We start from the raw sequence: 21524 nt of genomic DNA, 5'->3' as shown, positions 1-21524 counted from the left end.
ATATAGGTGGGAGGAAAAAAATCCACTTGTAGTTGTTTGTAATCTTAGGCATTTTACTCTAAAATGTCTTTAAGAAGAAAACTTTAAGTTCATACCACAGCCTGGATGCTTACCTAGATTGTAACACAAGACTTTTAACGTTTCTGCTAATTTAATTCTTTTTTTTCAATAAGTGGAAGCTTTTTTTTTTTTTTAGCGGCACAATCTTTGGTGTTTCTGGCTGAGGTTTTCATTGGGTTTCATTGGGCGTGTGGGGTGGAGGTGTGTGACTGGGACTTTCTGCGCTAATATTGGGAGGGATGGCTTTGAAAGGATGCAGCACCTCACCCCGTTTGACAGCGTAAGAGGAGCTGATGGCTGTCCCCTGGGAGCCTTTTGCCCTGGCAGCTCACCTCTGTCCTGCCGGTCATCTAAGCCTCTGACGTTGCTCTGTAGTTACGTGGCTGTGCTAAAACGGGGAAATCTCTGAGAGAGTCAGAAATTGTGTGAACACAGACAAGGGCTAGAGTTCAGAAGTGGATGGCAACTCGCACAGTATTTAAAACCGTGTTGGTTGCAGTAGCTCTGCTGAAGACATGACCTGTAATGTAGTGACACCTCCTTCAAATGCCCATTGAAGATGGCTTTGTTCCGAAGATTAGCATATTAGCTGAAATCTTAGTGTGAAAAGGTAATTCCCTCAGCCTGTTGGAGATCTCAATATATTACTTGTCATTCTTGAGCCAGGCATTCTAATGTCTTTCTATAGCACTTTAGGTATTTTGACTACAATTTACCGCGATCCTCTGGCACTAGGACTGCACCATCCGCTGATAAGACCCAACTAATCTTCAAGGACAAGGAGAAAGTGAGCGTAAGGAGTGCCTGCAGCAACACCCCACATTACCCTTCATCTCAGTCTCACGCAGTGTCCATGTCGGATGTGTCATTTTCCCTATTGGCACTAGATGTCACAGTTTTTCCTTCTCAGTAGCATGAGGATCAGAAATAATCCATAATCGGAGCTGTTAGCTGGAGCATTGGCAGGCACCCTTGTGAATGTGGGAAGGTTTGGCCAGGTGAAATTCAGGACAGCAGTGGGCAGAGGGTTGCTGAAACTCTACTTCGGCAGCAGCTCCCTGGATTGCCTGGGGCTGAAAGGTGTAGCTAATGAATTTTATACAAGCAAAGCTTAATAGTTGAACTGCGTGTTCTGCTTTGTCACCCCATGTTCCTGCGTTTTATGACAGGCACAGGGTATTAAAACATCCGCTGGGCTACTTATGGCGGATGGTAAGTACTTGAGAAAAAGCAGGGAACGGGGGATGGCAAAGTCAGTGAATTAACATGAAGGTGAAGGAAACCACCGGTGCATCTTCTCCCCCCTACCCCAGCCCCACCACTGTTTTTCCCAGAGATTACTGTAAATATCGTCGTTTCTCTCTGGGTTTCCCAACCCTTCTTCTTGATGAGTTTTGGGAACAATCCTGACCTGAAGGCTCTTCTGGCAGTAGGAATGGGTTTAAATAACAGGGAAGCTGGACAACTATTTGTGCTGCACAGCAAGTGGTGTCTCCTCATCTGAAATACTTGTGATGCCATTTCAGAAGGTGATCCTCCTTCGGCAGAATAATTTTAGTCCCTATCAATGAGATGCTCGGAGGTCGCAATGAGATGCGGGGGTAGGGATCAGGACAGAGCACGTTTTTCTCGTGCACGGGAGAGGGTTATTTTTAGTAAAAGGAGGAATGTCTTGTGACAAGTGGAATATAATACAAATTAAAAGAGGGTCCCCCTAGCATCATTGAAAGCTGATTTTTTTTTCCTGACTTACATGCCTACATCATTTAATGTAACTTTAAGAGTAGCAGGGGTGTGCATGGGAGGATGGGACTGGGGCGGGGGGGGGTCTTTTGAACTCTTAGAGTCGGGACGGATGCATGTCATGGTGTATATGGAGCAGCTCCTTGGCTGAACAGTGGTTGTACAGTTAAGCAGTACTCTGTAATACCTTGAATTGTTTGAAGGGTTAATATTCATGCAGATCAGTGTCTTCAGTGTGCTGTTTCTCATAGTTCTGTAGACACAGTATCTCCCACGGCCTGATTTTTGGAAAGGTACATGTGTGCTGTAGCAATATTAGAAGTTCAAGATTTGAAAAGGCTTTCCGTATAGAACCAGAGGTTATGAGCCTCTAACATATACCTTTGAGTTAGAATTTATCATAATTATTTAAAAGACGAATTTTTGGAAGGTTATAAGTAATTATTTTTTTTTTAATTTTATATAATCAGATATGGCTGTTGAATTTCATAATGCTATCAAACAAATACAGAATTTAAATTTTGTTGCCTTTCTTGTAATTCTGACTTTTATCAAATGTGTACATTTAAATCACACCTCCAATAAATGATTGTGATATCTGTAAACGCTTTACAAAAATGAAATTTTTGGGCAGGAAATAACCCCACACATCACAGGCGAGGCTCTCGGAGGACTCGAAAGCGGTGACCACCCAAATCATGTCTTATTCAAAGAGCAACTAGAGCTCAAAATTTCTTGAAGGGTTTTAAAATCCTCAAATACAAGCATTACTAGATCAGAGATATAAGTGGTGGCACAAAGAGTTTTATTCTGTATTTTGATATATATGTTTGAACACGTGTATATGGATAATATGGATACTGTAGGAAAGAAAGTTCTTGCCTACAAGAAAGCTCCTAATAAAGGTTATCTGTCGCTCTCTGTCTCTTTATCCGTCTGTAACTTCACCAGATGTGAACTATTTCAGCGGAAGTTTTCAAGCCTTACACTCTGCCTAGGGAGAAGTTAGTTACTGTTTAGTTTGGAAAGCTTCATCAAAAATGCTTTTGTTTTGGTGAAAAAGCTGGCAGTGTTGCTCACGGTTGGTTTTGTGGGCTTGCAGCAGGAACTTGAATTTGATAGAGAATTTGGTTTGGGTTCAGCATCGCGCCTTTTGCTGTCCCCAAGAGATGCTGTGCAAGCTTCATACCTTGCAGCACAGATGTGTGTGCAGTAAAAACGACTTTTACACTGCCTTTAATGGGTCTTTTTGAGCTTTCCTTTTGGTGCTCTGTGTGTCCGTCTGCTTCCCCTGAATATCAGCCCGCCTTTTGCTGGTTTGCTTCGTGGCTTGCCATCCGAGCGCTCTTTGGTCTAGTGCGAGCAGCCAAGACAGTACGAATTCACATCTCCGTCCGTCCACTGTACTGCACGACGCCTTTTACTGAGCAAGCCTTTGCCATGTCTCATCCTGGAACCGTTTCTTCCCATCTCTCATCCATTTGGCTGCGTGCTGTTCAGAAAACCCATGCCAACGTGTGCTTGGCTGTGCCGCCTGCGACCACTGCTTTGATTGCTAAATGACACCTTTTTCAGAGCCAAGAAGAGAAGGAAGGAATCCTGGGTTTTGGCACTTCACCCTTGTCAAGGCATTAAGTCTGAATGCCTCTAGCAACCCACGTGCATCATGCCCTTTTCCTGGGAGTTGGTTCATGCTGAAGATAATTTTACAGCTTTTGGTCACAGTATAAATGCAAGGTGTCTTTTAGATCTGAAGTTCTGGGCATCAGATTCAAATGATGAAATACCAAAATTGCTACGTCTGCATCAAGTAAAATTTCTGGGGATGTCTTTGTTCCCTTTATAAAACACACCTTGTCCACAGCTGTGCAGCGGAGAGATTCAGCATCGTGGGGCCAGTGGACACTGGTTTACCTCCAGACAAGACAGAGGTTGTGAAAGGGGAATAAAGCACGCGTTCCTTGATTTAACAGCGTCTGAGCGTGCGTGCACAGCGGGGGAGAAGTGTGCCTTCAGTAACGTTCAGCTTTGGCATTTCCAGTGCTCACACGCTAGACCACTACAACTGTTGCATTTCCTTTCTTCTTATAACTTTTGTGTGTAATAAATACTGACATACAAATGTATTCATGGTTTATATATATTTTTTACGCATAAAACTTACATGTGATACAGATGCAACAGAACGGGAACAAGACAAAATTGTTGTCAGGGTTCTGTAAGTTCAGTTGTCCTACTTAGAGATTTTGAGACCCACATTCAGGTTTCCAAATCTGGACATAAATAAATAAAATGCAGCATGGCATAAAGTACCTAGGCTCAAGCATCATCCTTGTTGAGGATGATAGAGAGATGAGAGAAATAGGATAAACCAGGAAAAATTGGCATGGCTCAAGCGTAGATGCTGTCAAATAATAAGCTGTTCTCGTTTACATCAGATTTTCTGTCAGCTGTGCTTCTCCAAGAATTACAGATCCTGCTAGAAAGAGGCTTAAAAGCTCCCTCTGCTTGAACATCAGCCACCATTTGCGTTGTCTTCCCTTCGTTCGGAGTCTGTTGTGCTTTCAGGAGGGAGACTGGGATCGGTTTTCTCCCCATTCCCCTCGGTGCCTGTTGTCAACAGCTCCGGCTGCCACTAGCAGTCAATTTGTAACTGCATCAGTGTGTGTATTACTGTTCACATCGATAGCGCAATTAATGTTGAAGTCAATTTTGGTGTTAATTTTAGGCCATGATTAGTGTTGACACTGTGTGTCAAACTAATGGCATTTATGAGCACCATGAAAACGAACGTTAGTTAATATCATGTTTTTACTATCTGTTAATGGTTACATTAAGCCAGAGATCTAGTGGGAGAAGGTGTGTATAAAATTATATATATAAAACTTGCGTGTAATATATATGTGTCATGCAGTTCTGCATTGCTGGTGCTATTCAGGGAGCAAATGACATCTGAGCACTGAATCCTAATCACAGTTTGGAACATCAGAAATAATGATCACTTCTGATCAGAGGTTGTGAATAATTCATCTGGTTTGATTTTCACGTTCCGTCCAGTGATACTTTTCAAACCAAATGTGTTCCTACAGGAGAATAATGGTCCCACTTCTTATGGAAATACTGTGGCACAAATCATTTTGCCAACATAAAAACAGTTAAATAAGACGGTTCCTGCTTTTATTTTTTCCTCCCTTTCTTCTTCATTCCTGGGTGTGCTGGGAATAGAGCTGTGGCAGGAGAAGCACTTCCAAACTGTGCTGGCTCTTAAAAAGGGCCCGTTTTGAAGCCACTGCCGCTTACCATCACCCATTATTGGTCTGCCAGTGCTCTTAGGTGATTAGCTCAGCCTGGCTAATTAACCTGTGAAGTCTCTGTTTTTTTGGCATGCTGCCGTTAACTTAAAAAAATCTCATCTTTTTTTTTTTTCGTATTCTGAAATAGAGAGCTGTCCTCCATTACCTGTACATTCAAATGGAATGTACATTGTTCATAGCAAAAAAAATCCTTAGCTGTGCCATGTGATTTTTATTACTGGATAAATGGCACAAAACACGCTTTGTATTGGGGAGGCAAAAAAACACACGAGTTAATAAAGTGGTGCACTTTAATTTTTCTTTTCTTAACTAAACTGCATGTGGTTGCTCCATATTTATCGCCTATAAACTACTTTGAAGAGTTCGTGTTTACTGTGCCCTGGCTGGATAGTTTTTCCTATTCTACTAGTGAGCATTAACAAAAGGGATTTTATTTATGTGGAGGATACACGATCTCAGGTTAGGGAACTATTCCAAGACTTCTGTTACAATCTGATTTTTCTAAATAGGAAATGCTTTTAATTTGCCTGTTTTCTACACTGTTAAAAGTCATCAAGCTGATGAAAGTGAGGAAAATCTTTTACATCTTGAGAGGTGAGACAGACTGTGGGACCAGTCCTGGGTACTAACTGGGCTCGGTCACTAGTCCCTAAGCCCTGGAGCAAGGGTTAATTCATCTGCCTGCTATGCGAGCTGAGGGTGCTAGGATTTTACTTTCGGTATGTTGTGGTTATTGTGCAGGTTTCTGGCAGTGTCTTTATGTGTTTCTATCTTGCAGTTTATTGCGATGACGAGTATTTAGCAAATACAAAACCTGAGCGTTTCTCCTGTTGCTTCTGTGTGGCTTGTGTTCAGCTGGTGGTGCTTGACGCTTCCTGCTGTGGTCCCGTCTGATGGGATGGGTGTAGCTGTAAGGAAACAACTACTTAGGCAAAACCCTGCAAATTAGTGTTGCTTCTGTGCTGTTTTGGAAGAAGTTTCTGGTGCAGTTCGAAAGAGAATATTACCCCATCTTCCCCGTGGGTTTCTATCAATAACTAAAGCTGGTTTCTGAGGTGATACCAGAAAGATTTGGTAAAGTGCCCACTTAAGGATTTTAGTTATGGCAGGAGAAAAAAAAAAAAAAAAAGCCTGTAAAATACGGCAAAGAACTGAGCTGCAGTAGGTGACAGGGTATAGATGGGCATCCCTTATTTCTCAGAGGCTAATCTTGAAGCCTTTAACTTTGGATTTGCAGAATTTTTTTAACCTGCCGTTTCTAATTGCAAACTTGCCCACAGCTGAGAGTTAGAACAGAGACTCTATATCCAGCCCCTGGCATCTCTTTACCTGCAACAGTCAGGGCAGAAGGACAAAGCTTACTTTTCTCCTCCTTTTTTCACCATTATTCTTCCTTTTTCTTCTATGAAAGTCCAGCAGTGGAAGAGCAGAAGTCCAAGGAAGCCCTCTGGCTGTGTAGGTTTGTTTGGGATGAGTTAGGTCGCTCTTCCAGACTCTGGACTGGTTGTCTGTGTGAGCCCTGGTCTCCGCACACACTTTTGGTCTGTGTGCCTGACCAACAGCTGCATCCACTTGTTTTACGGCATTACAACTTTCCCCTTTAATTTTGCAATAATACTGGTATTTTAGCAAAGCATCCCACTGATTTTTAGGGATTTATGCTCCTGTCTCTGAAACTGCTGCAGTATCTCTCTCTTCCAAACACTGTGGTTGGATGCTAAGACGTAACTGTAAATCTGCAAATATTCAGAGGCAAACAAATTAATCCCTTACGATGTATCAGTGAAAATAGCAGTGGATGAAACTGAGACCAACAAGGAGGTGAACTGAAACACCATCATTCTGTTAACTTGCAATCTCAGCTCTCAAAAGGGGAGGTGTAAGGGAAGGATCTGCCGGTAGCCGGTTGTAATATTTTTGGATTGCTGCCTGCTTTACTTCCAATGACCCTTAGATTAATTCCTCTGCCTTTTTATTTTTTTTAATGAGCCTATTATGGCATATCTTATTGCAGATGCTGATTGGATCTCAACTGTGTATTGTGCCATTTTGATTTGGATTAAATGGCACATATCTATCTGCTGCTTCTCCCCCTCCCCCTCCCGCTTTAGTTCATCATGTTCAGAATTCAGAGTCTCCACAATGAGAGTTTCAACCCTCCTGATTGCAGAGGATGTGCAATCGGCTTGAGGAATGTGTACTCAGAGCTTATGATCCTTGGGCAAGCGGAGACTGGGTGATGCATGTGGCTTTCAAGGGACGCTGCTATTTCCATCTGTTAATGGCATTCCAGGATGGCCAACTCCCCAGTGCAGCGATACGCGGCAGCTGAGAGATGGGAGATGCAGGGTACAGATGTTGTTGATCTCCATAAGATGGGCCAGAAGAGATCATCTGGTGATTTTAAAAAGAAAAATATGCAGCAAAAAGCATTACTTATCCAGGCAGGTTTGGAAAGAAACTGCTGCGATATTTGGGAAGGAAAAAGGGAAGAGCCAAAGAAATTAAAGGAAGGACAGGAAAAAAAATAGAGTTACTAAAATAATAGTTATGAGATAAAGGGATTATTAAAATGAAGGCAGGGTGAGAGAGAACCAGGGTGACGAGTTTCTGGGGTGCTATCTGGGTAGCCTAAGCAGATGGTCAGGGGTCCTGTACAGCAGCACGTCCATCCTCACCCTGTGAGCGCTGGCGCACAGAATGAACGCAGCACCCTGCGAGAGGGGCGCTGGCAGAATGTGTTTTGGACCTGTGACAAATCCCCGAATGGGGAGAGGGAGGGCCGGTATTAGTGTCTTGGGTGGGCAGAGAGCAACGGAGGATGTGCTCCAATGAGTGTGGAAAGGATCAAGTCCTGCCAGCTGTGCTCTGCAGCGGCAGCACGTATCAGAGCTGCTGTTATCCGAGTTCCCAAAGAAAATATACGAAGTGCAACACACATAAGAAAAATGGCCCCTTCGTGATTCCCCTCTTTCACATCTTGAAGATATATACTTAGGTTTTGTTGTTCTCTGCTCTTTGATTGCAGATTGGGATGGTGGCCTGGAAGATGACTTTGAAGACCCCCGAGTATCCAGAAGGCCGTGATATCATTGTCATTGGCAATGACATTACATACCAAATAGGTTCTTTTGGGCCTCAAGAGGACATACTGTTCCTGAGGGCTTCAGAGCTTGCTCGAACACATGGCATCCCCCGTATCTATGTGGCTGCCAACAGTGGAGCCAGGATTGGTTTGGCTGAGGAGATTCGGCACATGTTCCATGTAGCTTGGGAGGACCCAGATGACCCATACAAGGTAAGGAGGCACAGGAATCAGAGGTGAAACTCTGCAATAGCTCACAAAAGAATCTTGTTTTTACACCGCCTTTTTCAATAGAGGTGAGGGTAAATATTTGCCAGACTGTTAGGTCCAAAGTTCTCCTTGGTATTGGATCTCTCAGGCCCTAAATGTTGAAAACATCCCTAGCTTTTACTGACCTCAGCTGGAACTCTGATGTTGAGAGGATGTTCTTATTGCTATCTGGAATTAAATTCTGCTCCTGTGAAACTCTCTTTTTGGAAGGGGTTATTGGGGATCAGGAAGGGACTACAGGTGGGAATGAGATGAATGAACTGTTTTTCCCTGCAGGGATACAAATACCTGTACCTGACTCCTCAAGACTATAAGAAGGTCAGCGCCCTGAACTCAGTTCACTGTGAACACGTGGAGGACAATGGAGAGTCCAGGTAAGCACAGACGGGTCAGAATGAAAAGCTTTCTGTTCATCCTTGGGTATACAAGGTGATGCATGTCACGTCCTTGTCTTCAGCTAGGACATTCTTTAGGATCCACGTGTGTAGAAAGCCGTAGCTGTGCATGGTCAGATCATGGAACAAGAGAGTCAAAAGCTGTATCATGATGTGCCTTGTTTGAGGTAGTGCCGTGTTGGCTCCTACTGCCTAGGGGCCCAAGCCATGACTGAGGGTCCTGCAGTGGTAAACACTGAATGACCAGGACAACGATTCTTGCCCAAAGACTTGCAGTCTAAATTTTGAAAATTACTTTTCTGCTAGATTCTGTAGAAAGGATAAAAGAATTCCTGAGTGAAGGCTAAGCCCTCCATGCATTTTGAAGGGTTGGGCTGCAGCGGTTGCACTAAACTGCCTTATAGCCTATGGTTTTCCGCGCACATCTGCTCTAGGTATCCACATCTTCCCAGCTACATCCCAAAGGTAGCACATCTGAAAATGAGGTGCAAAGAAGCTTTCAGAGCTAGACTGCAGCTGTAGTGGCACTCCTGGGCAGAGGGAGGAGGATGTGCTTAGGAAGAAAAAAAAAAAAAAAGCCTAGTTTGCAGACTGGCAAGCTCTGAAAGAACAAAAGGATGGTGCTGCGTGTGGGGATGTGTGCGTGCCTGCGTGTGTGGTGGGGAAGCTAGTGGCTCTCTTCAGTGAAGCACCTAAGCACATGCTCAAGTACTTTGCTTAGCAAGGGCCTGGTGGAAAAGATAGAAGCCAGTCAGAGAGTGCTGAGTAAGAAGGGGCCATGCTGGGGAAGGAAGGCATGAAAGAAGAAAGTAAAGAAAAGGTAAGAGCCTCATGATAATCTCTTGTTCTATTTCTTTTTCCTTTTGGCTGTGTTCTCTTCCTTTCTTGCCCTTTTTGCTATAATCAGCCTGCTCCACATGTCCTGTGGGCGTGACGGAAGAACACTTTTCACGGGCATTCCTCTCCCTTGGCATTTCCTCTTTGCAGTGCTGCTTTGGCTGCTCGTACGTAGGACTATTCCATGGCGTTCAGCAAGGCTGCGGAATGAGCCCACGTACAGGTCCTGGCCAGGTTTTATGCACGTTATTCTTTGGAGCCTTAATGATATTTAGTCACTTTTCATTTTCTTCGTAGCAAACTGATTCAGCAAATCACTGGACCTTGTGACTCAAAGGCTGTATGTGTCTCCCTCAGGTATAAGATAACAGATATTATCGGAAAGGAAGACGGGTTTGGAATAGAGAACCTCAGAGGATCTGGCATGATTGCTGGAGAATCATCTTTAGCCTATGATAGTATTATCACCATCAACTTGGTAATCCTCCACTGCTTTCTGTTCTTCAAACGGTATTGTCTGCTTCAGCTAAAAATCCTGCAACGATATCCAGAAGATACATCTGGGATCAGACTTTTGGTTGACGTAAATTGGCTCCTGTAGGCTTTGAGCAGCGCTACTGGCGCCATTACGGGGCTGGGTCCCTTTCAGGCTAAATTTAAAACACTTGTAGAAAACAGTCATTTGGCTTCATGTTTGCTTAGTCTGTAAGTTACTGCTTTTTTTAAAAAATAAAGTACACATATGTTCAGATACTGTGTTTTACAAAAAAACAGGGTCTGGACTTTTGCAGTGAGGGTAGATTTTGTAGCCTTGTAATACAAACATGCCTAGTTTTATCTAGATGTTTGAATCGATAGGTTTTGGCTGTGTGGTAAGACAGAAATCAATGTGATTTCTTTTTTTTTCTTTTTCTTTTTTCTTCTTTTTTTTAAGGTTACGTGTCGGGCAATTGGAATTGGGGCTTACCTTGTTCGGCTAGGTCAGAGGACTATCCAGGTTGAGAACTCTCATATAATCCTGACTGGCTGTGGAGCCCTCAACAAAGTAAGTCTTTGCATTTCAGTCTGCAGAGCTAATGTGAATTGAGTTGGTGTTTCTGTGAGTTCTGCCGGAGACTCAAGGAGCTGCCACCACTATACCTGTCATTGCGCTGGGTTCCTTTTGCTTTCTCCCTTCTTGGGCTTCTCCCCATCAAGGAGGGGAACGGACACAGGGCAGCAGCTGTGAAACTTTCATGCCTTTGCAGTCTTTTTTTCTTTTCTCTCTGGTCAGAAAGCAGTCCTTTCATGCACCTCTTTTTCTTGACAAGAACATCGTATTGACAGCCAGAGGCACTATTCCAGGCATCCTGGTTGGAGATTGGCAGGGGACCTAGGCAGAACTGCAGATTTAAGGGCTTGAGCATGAACCAGGTGAAGGGGAAGAAGGAGAAGCAGCTTTTAACATGGGTTGTGTGCAATGACGAAATGACAGGAGCGGAGAAGCCCACCGACTGGGCAGCATCTTCTCCCACCCACTGCGTACTGTGATAGAGGAAACAGGGCTGTTTTCAGTGTCTGGAAGACCATCTTTCAAAATACGTGGGCCAGAATCAGCCTGGACTTTCAGCCATCCACAGCATTGCATTAATACTGGGGGAGCACTGAAGCCTGAGAAAGAGTGTGTGGATGGTGATTTTCAAGAGGTCAGACCTGCTGGAAATCTCAGCTGTGGGGGCAGGGAGGAATAACTCGGGCTGTAAGAAAACTTACTGCTTTCACTACTAAAGTGGCTCTTCTTTTTTTTTTTCCCCACCACAGACAGTTTTTCTCCCTTGCTGCACCAAGCCTATTAATATCACAGCCTCCAGCTCCTCGTCTGTAGCAGACACAGCTCACAGCCGGCTCGGCTCTTGTCCCTCTCACTGAGGGCTTTGTTTACGTGGGAGTTAGGATTGTGCGGGCGCGAGTGCCCTTCCCCATTGTGCAGCTTTGTTCTCAGGCACTCTCCAGCACCTGGGGTGGTTGTGCTTCATCGCAAGCTGCGTTTCAAGGAGTGCCTGCCTGACAATGGGAGATAAAAGGAAAATAGTCTCTCGTTGAATTATTCCCCTGAATAAAGGGGGCTCTGCAGAAAATGAAGCATTGATCCTATCAACTCTAGGATGCAGCACCCTCAGTTAGATCTCTTACACACATCACACACACCTGCATCAATGGAAGGAAAAGAGGCATTTGAAGATCCATCCTTTAAAAAGAAATTGAGTCAGTTTAGTGCTTGCTGAAGTGGAGTAAGTTGCCTGGTTCCAGCTGTCATTTGTTGGGGATCGGGGCCCTGCAGAGTTTCCCAGATGGCAGGGCCAGTCTGTTTAGTCCTCCTCTTCTGCTGTCTTCTTTCGAGGTTTAACTGCACGCTCTACCTGTGGAGTGAATGTTTGTTTTTACAGGACTAGATTAATCTCACTAAATTTTAGGCACTTAAAAATTAAGGATTTAGTCTAAATTAAGCACCTGACACCTGTCAGCAGGCATAGGCAGAAGGAGATGCTTTCTGGGGGTGACTTATCCCATCCCAAGAATTTCAGTGGGCTGAATAATCCCATGTGTCTTTTTCTCTGTTGGAAAGGCATATATTTTTATGTAGGCACTGAACCTCTACCTGCCTAAAGGTCAGGCAAAGGAGGAACCTGTTGCATCCTATCCAGCTTTCCCAGTAAGACAGCTAAGCCCAGACCCAATAATAAGTTTACCTGTCCTTGAATAGTGGGAGACTGGGAATCCCCACTCACTCCTGGATGCTGTGTGATGTGTCTTGCTGGTTCATATGATCTTCGTTTTCCAGTCCCTGCAGTTCTGGTCCAAGCTTCTTGAATGGAGCCAGCTATAATCGTGTCCCAGAAGTATGTCTGAAGCAGTGAAATGACATCCAGTGCTAACCTGAAATGACCAAGCTCAGTCCAGTTGAGATCTTAAGGAAAGTGTGAAGCAAATGGTGAATGCTAATGCATTTGCATCATCCTGCCATGGAGGCAGTATCTGCTTTGGGCTTATCTGCTCTCTCCCTGTTCTTACATGTAAACTGTTAAACACTTGTCCCTTGAATTTAGATGGACAGTTTGAATTTTCTTTTGGCTAGAATTCAGGTCACTATCAGCCAGGGGCCAATTAAGCCAAGTCTTCCCTTGTAGGAACACAGAGGCTGTTTGGGTGTGATATATGATGTGTTCTTGTTCACATGAATACGACTCAGAAGGGTCTCATGGTGGAAACTTATTGTAGTTTTTCTCTGTGGAGTGAGTGAGCCTTGCTGCTTCTTGTTCCCTTAGAGGAGGTGGTGAGAAGAGCCCTGTGCAGCAAAGTCAGGGCTTTACTTTGTGGGAATTAGAAGGTCACCAATCCAGCTGGCAGGGTCTTGAGGAAAGATCATGACTGAAACAAAAATAAATAAATGGAAACTGCTATCTTGCGTGACAGTTGGAACCGAATGTTTTCTAACACAGTTGCATGCAAATATTCCTTTGGCTTTTCCCAATTAGGTGTCAGAGATTTGGGACAATATTTTCCGTTGCTGACTTTTAAATAGTGTCTTCATAGAGGATGCTGTACAAAGCTTGCACGTAGTCTTGTGTCTGCATACACATCTTCTTCAAAATGTCTTCTCTCTGCAACAAGAGAATGTGCAGTGCAAAAATGTTGCTGCAGCAATAGAGACAATTAGGCTTTCAGAGAGCAGTGAGGGTTTTTTCTGGAAAGTTGTTTGATTTTTTTTTTTTTTTATTTATTTTTTCCCTGTGAAATACTGGATTCTTTTTAATTTACAGGGGGAGCAGAGGGGGACTGTGACAAACATTATGTGCTAGCAGATCTGTTGCTGGTCTTGTTCATTATCATTATGTAAAACCAGCCTGAGGGTTTAGGTGTAGAGGGAAAGGTCCAGCTGCCAAAACCAGACTGTAACCTATAACTTAGATGATGAGCTCAAGGTCAATATCGTTTTTAGCTGAAGCTAATGTTTGCTTCTGGAGGTTGACTAATCACGTGCTGGCTGTTCACTGCGTCCGTGTCGCTGCTTTGTAAGTAGAGGCATATCACTGTAAGACACCTGATATCAGGCAGGTTTAAGGATTCTCTCAGCCCCACTGCCTGTCAGGGGTGACAAGAAACTGCACAGGAGCTGTACAAGGTTTCCCTCTGCTCCTGATTAAGCTGTCTTTGTTTATAGTCCAGACCGATGGGCAAGGGAAAGACGTGGGGAAGAGGTGTGATGGTCTGTGGTGGGGACGGTGCTCTGCATGTGGGGCACCAGGGCTGCATTTCATCTGTACCCCTTTTGTCTTCACCGTTGCATTTCAGCAGGGGGTGGAGAGGTGGAAATGACATTTCATTCCTCTCCTGTGAGCGTGTGCGCGCGCCTGTGCTGAGCCCGCTGACCCCCCTGAAAATTGAAATAATGATAATGCGCGTCTCCTGACTGCATCAAAGTATCAGCACATCAAAAGCCAGGAGGCATGAAATGCAAATGATAAAGTGAAAGCAGATGGATTGTGCATGATCGCCTGATGCCCAATGAATTTTAAAAGGTGCTGGTTCACATGGGGAGAGGGGCTGAAATAAACACGTTATCCCTGCAATTTTTTTTTTGTTCTTGCCGCTCACTCCTGACAATATTTTTTCACACTTCAACGAGCAGCCACTCCATCTCTCTCCCTCCCTCTCCCTCTCTTTCTCTCCCTCTCTCTCTTTCGCTGTCTACCTCGCACACGTCTCGGGTCATGTCTCCGCAGCTCCGGTGGAAATAATAAGATATAAACCACGAGGTTGTTATTTGCATAGAAATAGCATGGAGCCCCAGGCAGCATGGGAGAAGGACACAGAGATCATTTGTCTAAAATTTTAATGAAAACTTTTGCTGAGGCAGAGATATTTTTTTTTTTTAACTTTCCCTGCCTCCCCCCTTTTCCACCCCCATACCTTCCTCCACCTCCCTCAACTCCCTTTCCTCGTCATAAGCTCAACATGGTGTGAGTTCGTACGAGATAGGTGACGTGCTGCCGCCGTGCACTTACAGGTTAATTTCCATTGGTTTTCTTTTTAATAAAAGTAAGACCAAAGAGCCCAGCTCTCCCAATTTATGCATTGCTTAGATGGTTCAAGCTTCCAGGACTACATTTCATTTCAGTCCTCACACGGATGTTCCCAAGTCTGTTGCTGACTTATTTTTAATTAGTTTGCTCTTCCTCGTCTTTTGTGTTTAAAAGAAATCCTGTCTTTAAGACTGTTTTGTTAAAGTACACAAATAGTGGCTTTCAGTCACATTTTCTCTACAGACACATGTTCTAGGCTTTTTCTAAGGGAAGCCAGGTTTAGCAGAGATTTTCAGGAACCGCTACTAACGTGATACACCTCAGTCCGTTATATAGATGTTCAACCTGGTCTCTCAAACCGTTCATTTTCTTAGTGATGATGGAGAACTGTCCCACACGCTGCACTTCACAGTAGGACATCTAAAGTCCTCATCGCTTCTGGAGGTGAAGGGAAGAATCTAAGCAGCAGACTGTTCTGTTTCCTCTCCCTATTATTTAGTTTTATTTTCGCCCAAACTCTCCAGGCTTGGCCTGCCCGAATGATGCATCAGGCCCTCAACCCGTCCTCCGGTGTGCTCCGGAGCCCCGTGGCACCGTGCTTTTGGCCCGGTTTGTCAAGAACATCCAAGTGTGCCAAGCGTGAGCTTGACAAATACCACCTGCCAGGAGTCTGTGTCCATGTGGGGAAAGAGGCAGTGAAGATGAAGAGTCAGAAACCACTAAAATATGAAATGTTCAAAGCATCGTTCGAAACCAGAACTCTGGGCTTCATTTCCCAGTCTGTAGCCAACTGCCCGCCTGCTTGTGGTCTGACATTTTTGATCAGAATGGTATAATGGCAGTTACCTGCTGACAGCTGGGTCTTGAAACCTTAGTTCATTTGTATTTGCAGTGTGTTCTGAGCTCACCGGATGGAAAGTACCTGCCAGCAGCGGTGCGTTGGCGGGGTAGGTAACCCCACCCTCAGAATTTCATTCTGTGGAAGTTTTTGCCTTCAAAATGATCTTAATTTAAACAGTGTGTCTGCTTGTATAACCTATTCCAGACCTGAAAGAGCTCAGGAACCAATTTACCAGATTAGTAATGCACTATTTCTGGCACTGTGAATTGGTGTTTTTTAGGGGGAGAAAACATTTTTGAAGAACAGCTTTAAAAGGGGTGTTTGCGAGATGAATTGATTAGTGGAAACTTGATGGCTTGCTAATGCAATATGTAAATATCTAAGAAACTTCTAAGCCTGGTACCAGCAAATGTCCAATGACCTTTCCTGAGTACATCTTTCATTAATGCAGACACCGCTTGTGCATGGTAAAGACGTTAACATGATAGGTGCCATACTGTGTCAAGATAGCGTAGTGTATGTGTCAATCACGTGACTGTGGATGAGTCCCTGAGGACTTGTTGATACAACAGACCATAATTGCTGCAAGGATCGTTTTGACAATCTGCATTTCAAACCCCACACCCCAACAACCGCTTTGCACGGGGCCAGAAGAGAATATGCTTGTGTTTTAAATTCAGTCCTGAGTCGTACTGACTGTCAAAGCCAGAACTGAGATCAGCGTGGCTGCTTTTGAGGAGATTTATGGTTTCAGTGGTGTGGATCTGGGGTAGGACTGCAGCTGAAGTGTGGGAGCATCCGCACGGCAGGCGGAGGAGCAGCGTATATGTGAGCTGGCTTGAAACCAGCTCACTCAAATGGTGGTTACCCCCAGCTGTGAGTCGCTCAGTGAGACAAGTCTGTTTTGAGGCACTTCAGCCAACACGGCTCTCTGACGTTGGTTGCTCTTCAGCATCTTCTGACTGACACGTGGACGTACCCTGCCTGCTTGTTGGGATGTCGTTTGGTCTTTGTGCTAAAGCAGCCTGGCGCTGACCTGATGTTTGCAGGTCTGGGCTGAGGGAAGCTGCAGAACTTGTTGGGTGCCGTCGGACTGGAATAAGAGGGTGAGACAACAGGTCGGGGCTTGGGAGGACCGGGCAGAGCTGCTCAGGGGTGCTGTGCCCATGCCGGAGCTGCTGGGTCAGGTCTGAGCCTCACTGGAGGAGCTCCGGTGTGAGGAATAGAAGCTTACACAGTCTGTCTTGTGCGAGTGATCAGTCTGTAGTATTGCAAGTAGTAATATTTACCCTTCAATTTCACAGTCTGGAAAAATAAATAAAAGCCCTGTGAGACTGATGCTGTTTGGGGGTTTTACTGTAAAATACAGAATGTGGAAAGCTCTTTTTTTGAGATTCAAGGCAGGGATAGCTCAGTATCTGCTCGAGATGACTCCAGTCTTGGGATTAGATCAAAGCAATCATGTGAGAGCAATCGTGTGAGTTAGAACAGCAAGTGCCATCCCTGTCATTCAAAGAAGCATTATAATTATTAATGCATGATATGAATCTTTCTGTAGTGGCACAGCAAGACTATTAGGAAGATACGTATGGGCACAGGGTGTTTGAGAATGCTAATCAAAGAGGGTCTAGGAAATGTCAAACAGAAATTGACACTTCAACAGCATTAACTGTCAGGCGGTTCCTCGCGTGGATCTCACCAAGGTTACCCCGCTCTTGGCTCCAGCGGTGGGGGAAGCAGGAGGGGCCGCTCCGCTGTGCCTTGGGTGGTTGTGGCAGATGATGTGGTGAGAGCAAGGGTGGTTTCATGGGTGGAGGTTGGTTACTTCAGCTCTCTTAGAACCCATGCAGGACCTCGGTACTGCCGGAGGTCTCCCTGGCATAGGTCGCCATCGCTCACACCCCAACAAAGCCAGTCTGGTTGGAGAACCAAGATCAGAGTAGAGCTCTTGTAAGGGTCAGTCTTAGTTTAGCAGTATTTGGCAATAGGAAGAGAGCAGAATTCATTTCTTTTAATGCCAGTGAGCGGCATTGGCTGCTGGGAGCGGCTGGGTGGTGGCAGTCTTGGTAGCACAAAGGTCTTTGCTCTGTGTAGAGGAATTAATGTAAGGAGGATGGATGCCTGGACTTTGGATGAGTGCAAATAAACAAACGCCACCCTCCATTTCTGCATTTTATTTTTAATTGCCTTTCTTTAAGTGGTGATATTTGTGCATTGTCCCCATTAGAGACAATTTATGCTCCAAGCATTGCATTATCAGTCCCTTTATGTTTGCTTAGGGAAGAAAGTCTAATAGATTTCTGTTGGCTTTTTTTTCCTCCCTCCTTCTATCATTTTTAATATGGATCTTGATCAGTTTATCTATGTGGATGGTGCCTGTGCTGTGGGGGCTGTGTGTGTATTTATTCCTGCAAAAGAGGAGTTTAGCAGAGTGGCCCAGACTCTGCCTATCTAAATCTCTTCCCATACCTTCCAGGGAAACTCCTGTGTATTCTAAACCCTATACAGGTTTCACATAACCAGAATTGTATCCCAGTTCCTGGTGATCCTGCAGGGTATCTTACGACTGGAGCGTTAACTCTGGTACCTGACGTTCCACCAGAGCTGAACGGAAGAAGGCACTTTTCAGACATGTCCCACAATAACTGGTCCTGACCTCCCCTCTCTTGGGGTGTCCTAGGGGGATATCAGGGTGACCTGCCTGTGGGTCTTTTCTCAAGTGAGTTGCAGAGAAATTATCCACCATTCTGGACACTTGAGTGGAAACTCTAGAAATGGCATTGGAGAATTGTCGCTTATCTCATGATTAAGCCTAAACCCACACTGCAAAGTGAATAACGTTTCACTCTCCTGGTGAAAGAGGTACCGGCACCGCAGCCTCTCCCCTTGGATGGTCTCTGAATAGGAGGGTTCTGTTGGGGTCCAGAAGGTGACCAAGGGAATGACCAAAACAAGATCTTTAAGTATCATGGAGACAATCATTAATATTGTTCATAGGGCTAGTGTCTAGATTAGGGAACCCCTAACTGAGACAGGTGGGATTTATGAGTGTTTGCACCATGTAGAATAGGGGGCTTTAATTTTAGTTTGCAAAGTATATTGAGTCCTTTTGATTTACCACTGACTGATGGAGTGACCTTGAGCAAAACACGCAGTCTCCCTATGCTGTGAAAGGAGAGCTAGGCAGGAATTTTTTGACAAGACATTTTTCATTTGAAAATGCCAGTTCACTGAAACTGGAACTCTTCAGGAAAAAGTATCAGTCTTGATAATTTCTCATTTGGAATTTTTTTTTGTCAAATGAAAAGTTCTTTTTTTTTTTTTTTTTTCTTTTTTCTTTCCCCAACTGAATTTTCTTTCCAAATTAATTTGTATTTCTAATACCTACAACAAATATTTCAGAAGTCAAAAGCAAACATCTTGACCCTGTCTGATACTTGTTCAAGATTGCAAAATTGGATTTTTCTGTTGCAATCCAGAAATTTTCAAAAATCCTCATCAGTTATTGCCAGATAGAAAGACCGTTTCCTCCCAATAACGTTTCACGTTGCCGTCTGCAAACAGAGAGAATTCCTCCTCTGTATCTGATCAGCTGTGGAGCCCTGCTCCCTTTGTGTTGGTAAGTGCTTTGGGATCTTCAGGCAGAAGGTGGTGTAGAAAGGCCAGCTGCAGTTGCAGTGTCCATCTGGATGTGTGTTCCCCTGCTGCTTCCGAGGTGAAGTGCAATTGCTTTTTCCCCTTCCCCCTCTGATCTCGCCAAATTAAAGCAAGAAAAAGACTCCACCAGCAAGACCTGCTTCTGGATTTGCAGTCAGTAGCCATCTCCAATAACCATCAGGCTGTCAGCTTCCCCCCCACCTCCCCCTACCTCCCACCTCCCCCATCACTCACCAAAGGAAAAAAAGAGCCGGAGCCACAGCTTGAAATATATCATGCAATAGTGTATCATGAATTTCTTGTGAATCACATTGGTGAAGCAGGTTTATTTATTTCTGAGACTTTAAATCAATACAAAGTAGGTCTCTTAGTTCTGAAGCTGGGATGGAGTGTGAAAAAATGAGCCCATTGTACTCTTAAAACTTTGGGGAAAGGAGATGACAGCTATATAATTCCATTTACCAGGCACTAGGGGCTTTAATGTGAAGGTGACAGGGAGCTCTTTGTGCATTTAGAGCACCATATCTTCTAAATAAAAGATCTGTAGACTTGATAGTGGAGTATAGCTCTGACTTTAATAATCTCCAAGCATTAGACCGAGCCAATATGTTCCCAAGTCAGAAGGGTCCCCCACCGAACGCTCGTAAATTAAAAGTGCAGGAACTGCACACATTCATAGATTAGAAATGCAAGAAGCGCAGTCCGTCTCCAGGCAGAGAGGAGGTGTCTGCGCTCGCTCCGCCATGCGAATAGGCTAAAGACCTGGGAACGGGTCTGTTCAGGAGCACGGCTCTTGCCGGCATCCTACCTCAGCTTGGTTCTCCTGTTCGGCGTCGCTGCTGTTTGACCCTCTAATGGCATGGTACGTGCGGGGGAAGAGCTGAGTGATCGAAATGAACACCGTAAGATCTGTTGAGGCTTGACTGCACATAATAGCAGTCAGGTTTTAAGTTCCTACATTGTGTTTTCTGATGAGACATTCATTCTGATCATTTCTGCCTGTTTATGAAAAATAGGCTATTTATAGTACGTGCATGTGCCTTTTCTGCTTCAGGTTTCTGGCAGATAATATAAATTGTGGGATGGGAATTGCAATTATTGAAATTATTCGGATAAAAATCTGGCACTTATATTTGATATAAACACATGATATGCTCGGAATAATAACAGCACTTATGTTACATAATGATTCCCATTCAAGCCCTCTGCTGTCATTTTTTCAGGTCTTTCATCTTTGATGAAACATAGGAGTCAATCAAGTTTGCAGCCAAAACAGCTTTGCAGTGAATGTCTCGGCTAACTAGCAGCTCAGTTTCTGAAAAGGAGCATAGAGAAAGCAGCTGGTCATCATGGGTTTGAGTGCTGGAAAAGGATTAATATGCATATGACATGCCTAGAAACCTGTTGAGGACGGTCTTTTAAAGGCTGAAAAGGCTGCTAGAATCTTGGCTCTCCTTTGTACTTCCCAAAAGATCCTCTGAAGTAAAAAGAAACGCGGTTTCCCATTGCGGTAGGGAGAGTGGCTTCTGGAGGACCAAAGGAAATAAGTGTTGACGATACTGCCCGTGTATTTTGTAAGCATGTGGTATCGAAGGTTGCATTACCTGGAAAACAGTGTGTGTTCTCGCAGTCACGGGCTGAGCTTTAACACCTGCAGTTCTAGAACCAGCGTTGCCTTCTGACCGCTTCGCTGATGTCCTCATCCTTTCGTTGCGATGGGGGCAGAGAGGAAGCGTTTGGTCCTGTGTACCCTGTTAAATGCACTGCTTTCTGCACACTTGAGAGGTTTGTCTGGAGGAGCAAAGGAAGGGGAGACTGAGTGGCTCATCCAAGTCCGACCTGGGTCCGTAGTGACCGGGAGGCTGTTTGGCATCAAATCCGCGAGGAGGAGGTGGTGGCAGTCCTGCTTTATTGGTTATGGTTAATGCCAGTGCTCGAGGGGGCGGCAGGGGAGAGACTGCTGGTGTAAGGGAAAGCAGACCGGTTTGCTAACACCTTCCAGCGGAGGGAGGCAGCACTTGCTGCACCTCCCTCACAAACGTCAGACCGGCCGCTGCTGAATGGGAAAAAGGAAATTCTATCCAAAATGCAAAGGCACTGGGATAACGTGCAGGAAAGGAGTCGTAACAGAAGTGAGGGGTCCTCACCAGAGACTTCAGAAAGGGCAAGTTTGGGATCTCTGTGTGGGGCCAGTCACCCGCAGCGGCTTCCACTGACTGGTAGCATGTCAGACTCTGGGTGGACGGAAACATGGTTTCT

The 21524-nt window shown here is 44.7% G+C and overlaps 1 protein-coding gene across 10 annotated transcripts in view; it reads left to right on the top strand.

The window, feature by feature from the left end:
- Positions 1-21524, top strand: part of ACACA (acetyl-CoA carboxylase alpha) — a 151199-nt gene that overhangs the window by 91108 nt on the left and 38567 nt on the right. For all 10 annotated transcript variants that reach the window (XM_087751911.1, XM_087751910.1, XM_087751909.1 and 7 more), the window contains 4 exons: positions 8146-8415; positions 8749-8846; positions 10062-10182; positions 10639-10749. In XM_087751911.1, the coding sequence (XP_087608037.1) occupies positions 8146-8415; positions 8749-8846; positions 10062-10182; positions 10639-10749 (600 nt within the window). The remainder of the gene's footprint in view (positions 1-8145; positions 8416-8748; positions 8847-10061; positions 10183-10638; positions 10750-21524) is intronic.

Source organism: Nipponia nippon, unplaced genomic scaffold (genome assembly GCF_047370975.1).
Source record: "Nipponia nippon isolate SJK-2023a ecotype South Korea unplaced genomic scaffold, ASM4737097v1 scaffold_15, whole genome shotgun sequence".
NCBI lineage: Eukaryota > Metazoa > Chordata > Aves > Pelecaniformes > Threskiornithidae > Nipponia > Nipponia nippon.
This window is presented reverse-complemented; position numbering and strand designations above follow the sequence as displayed.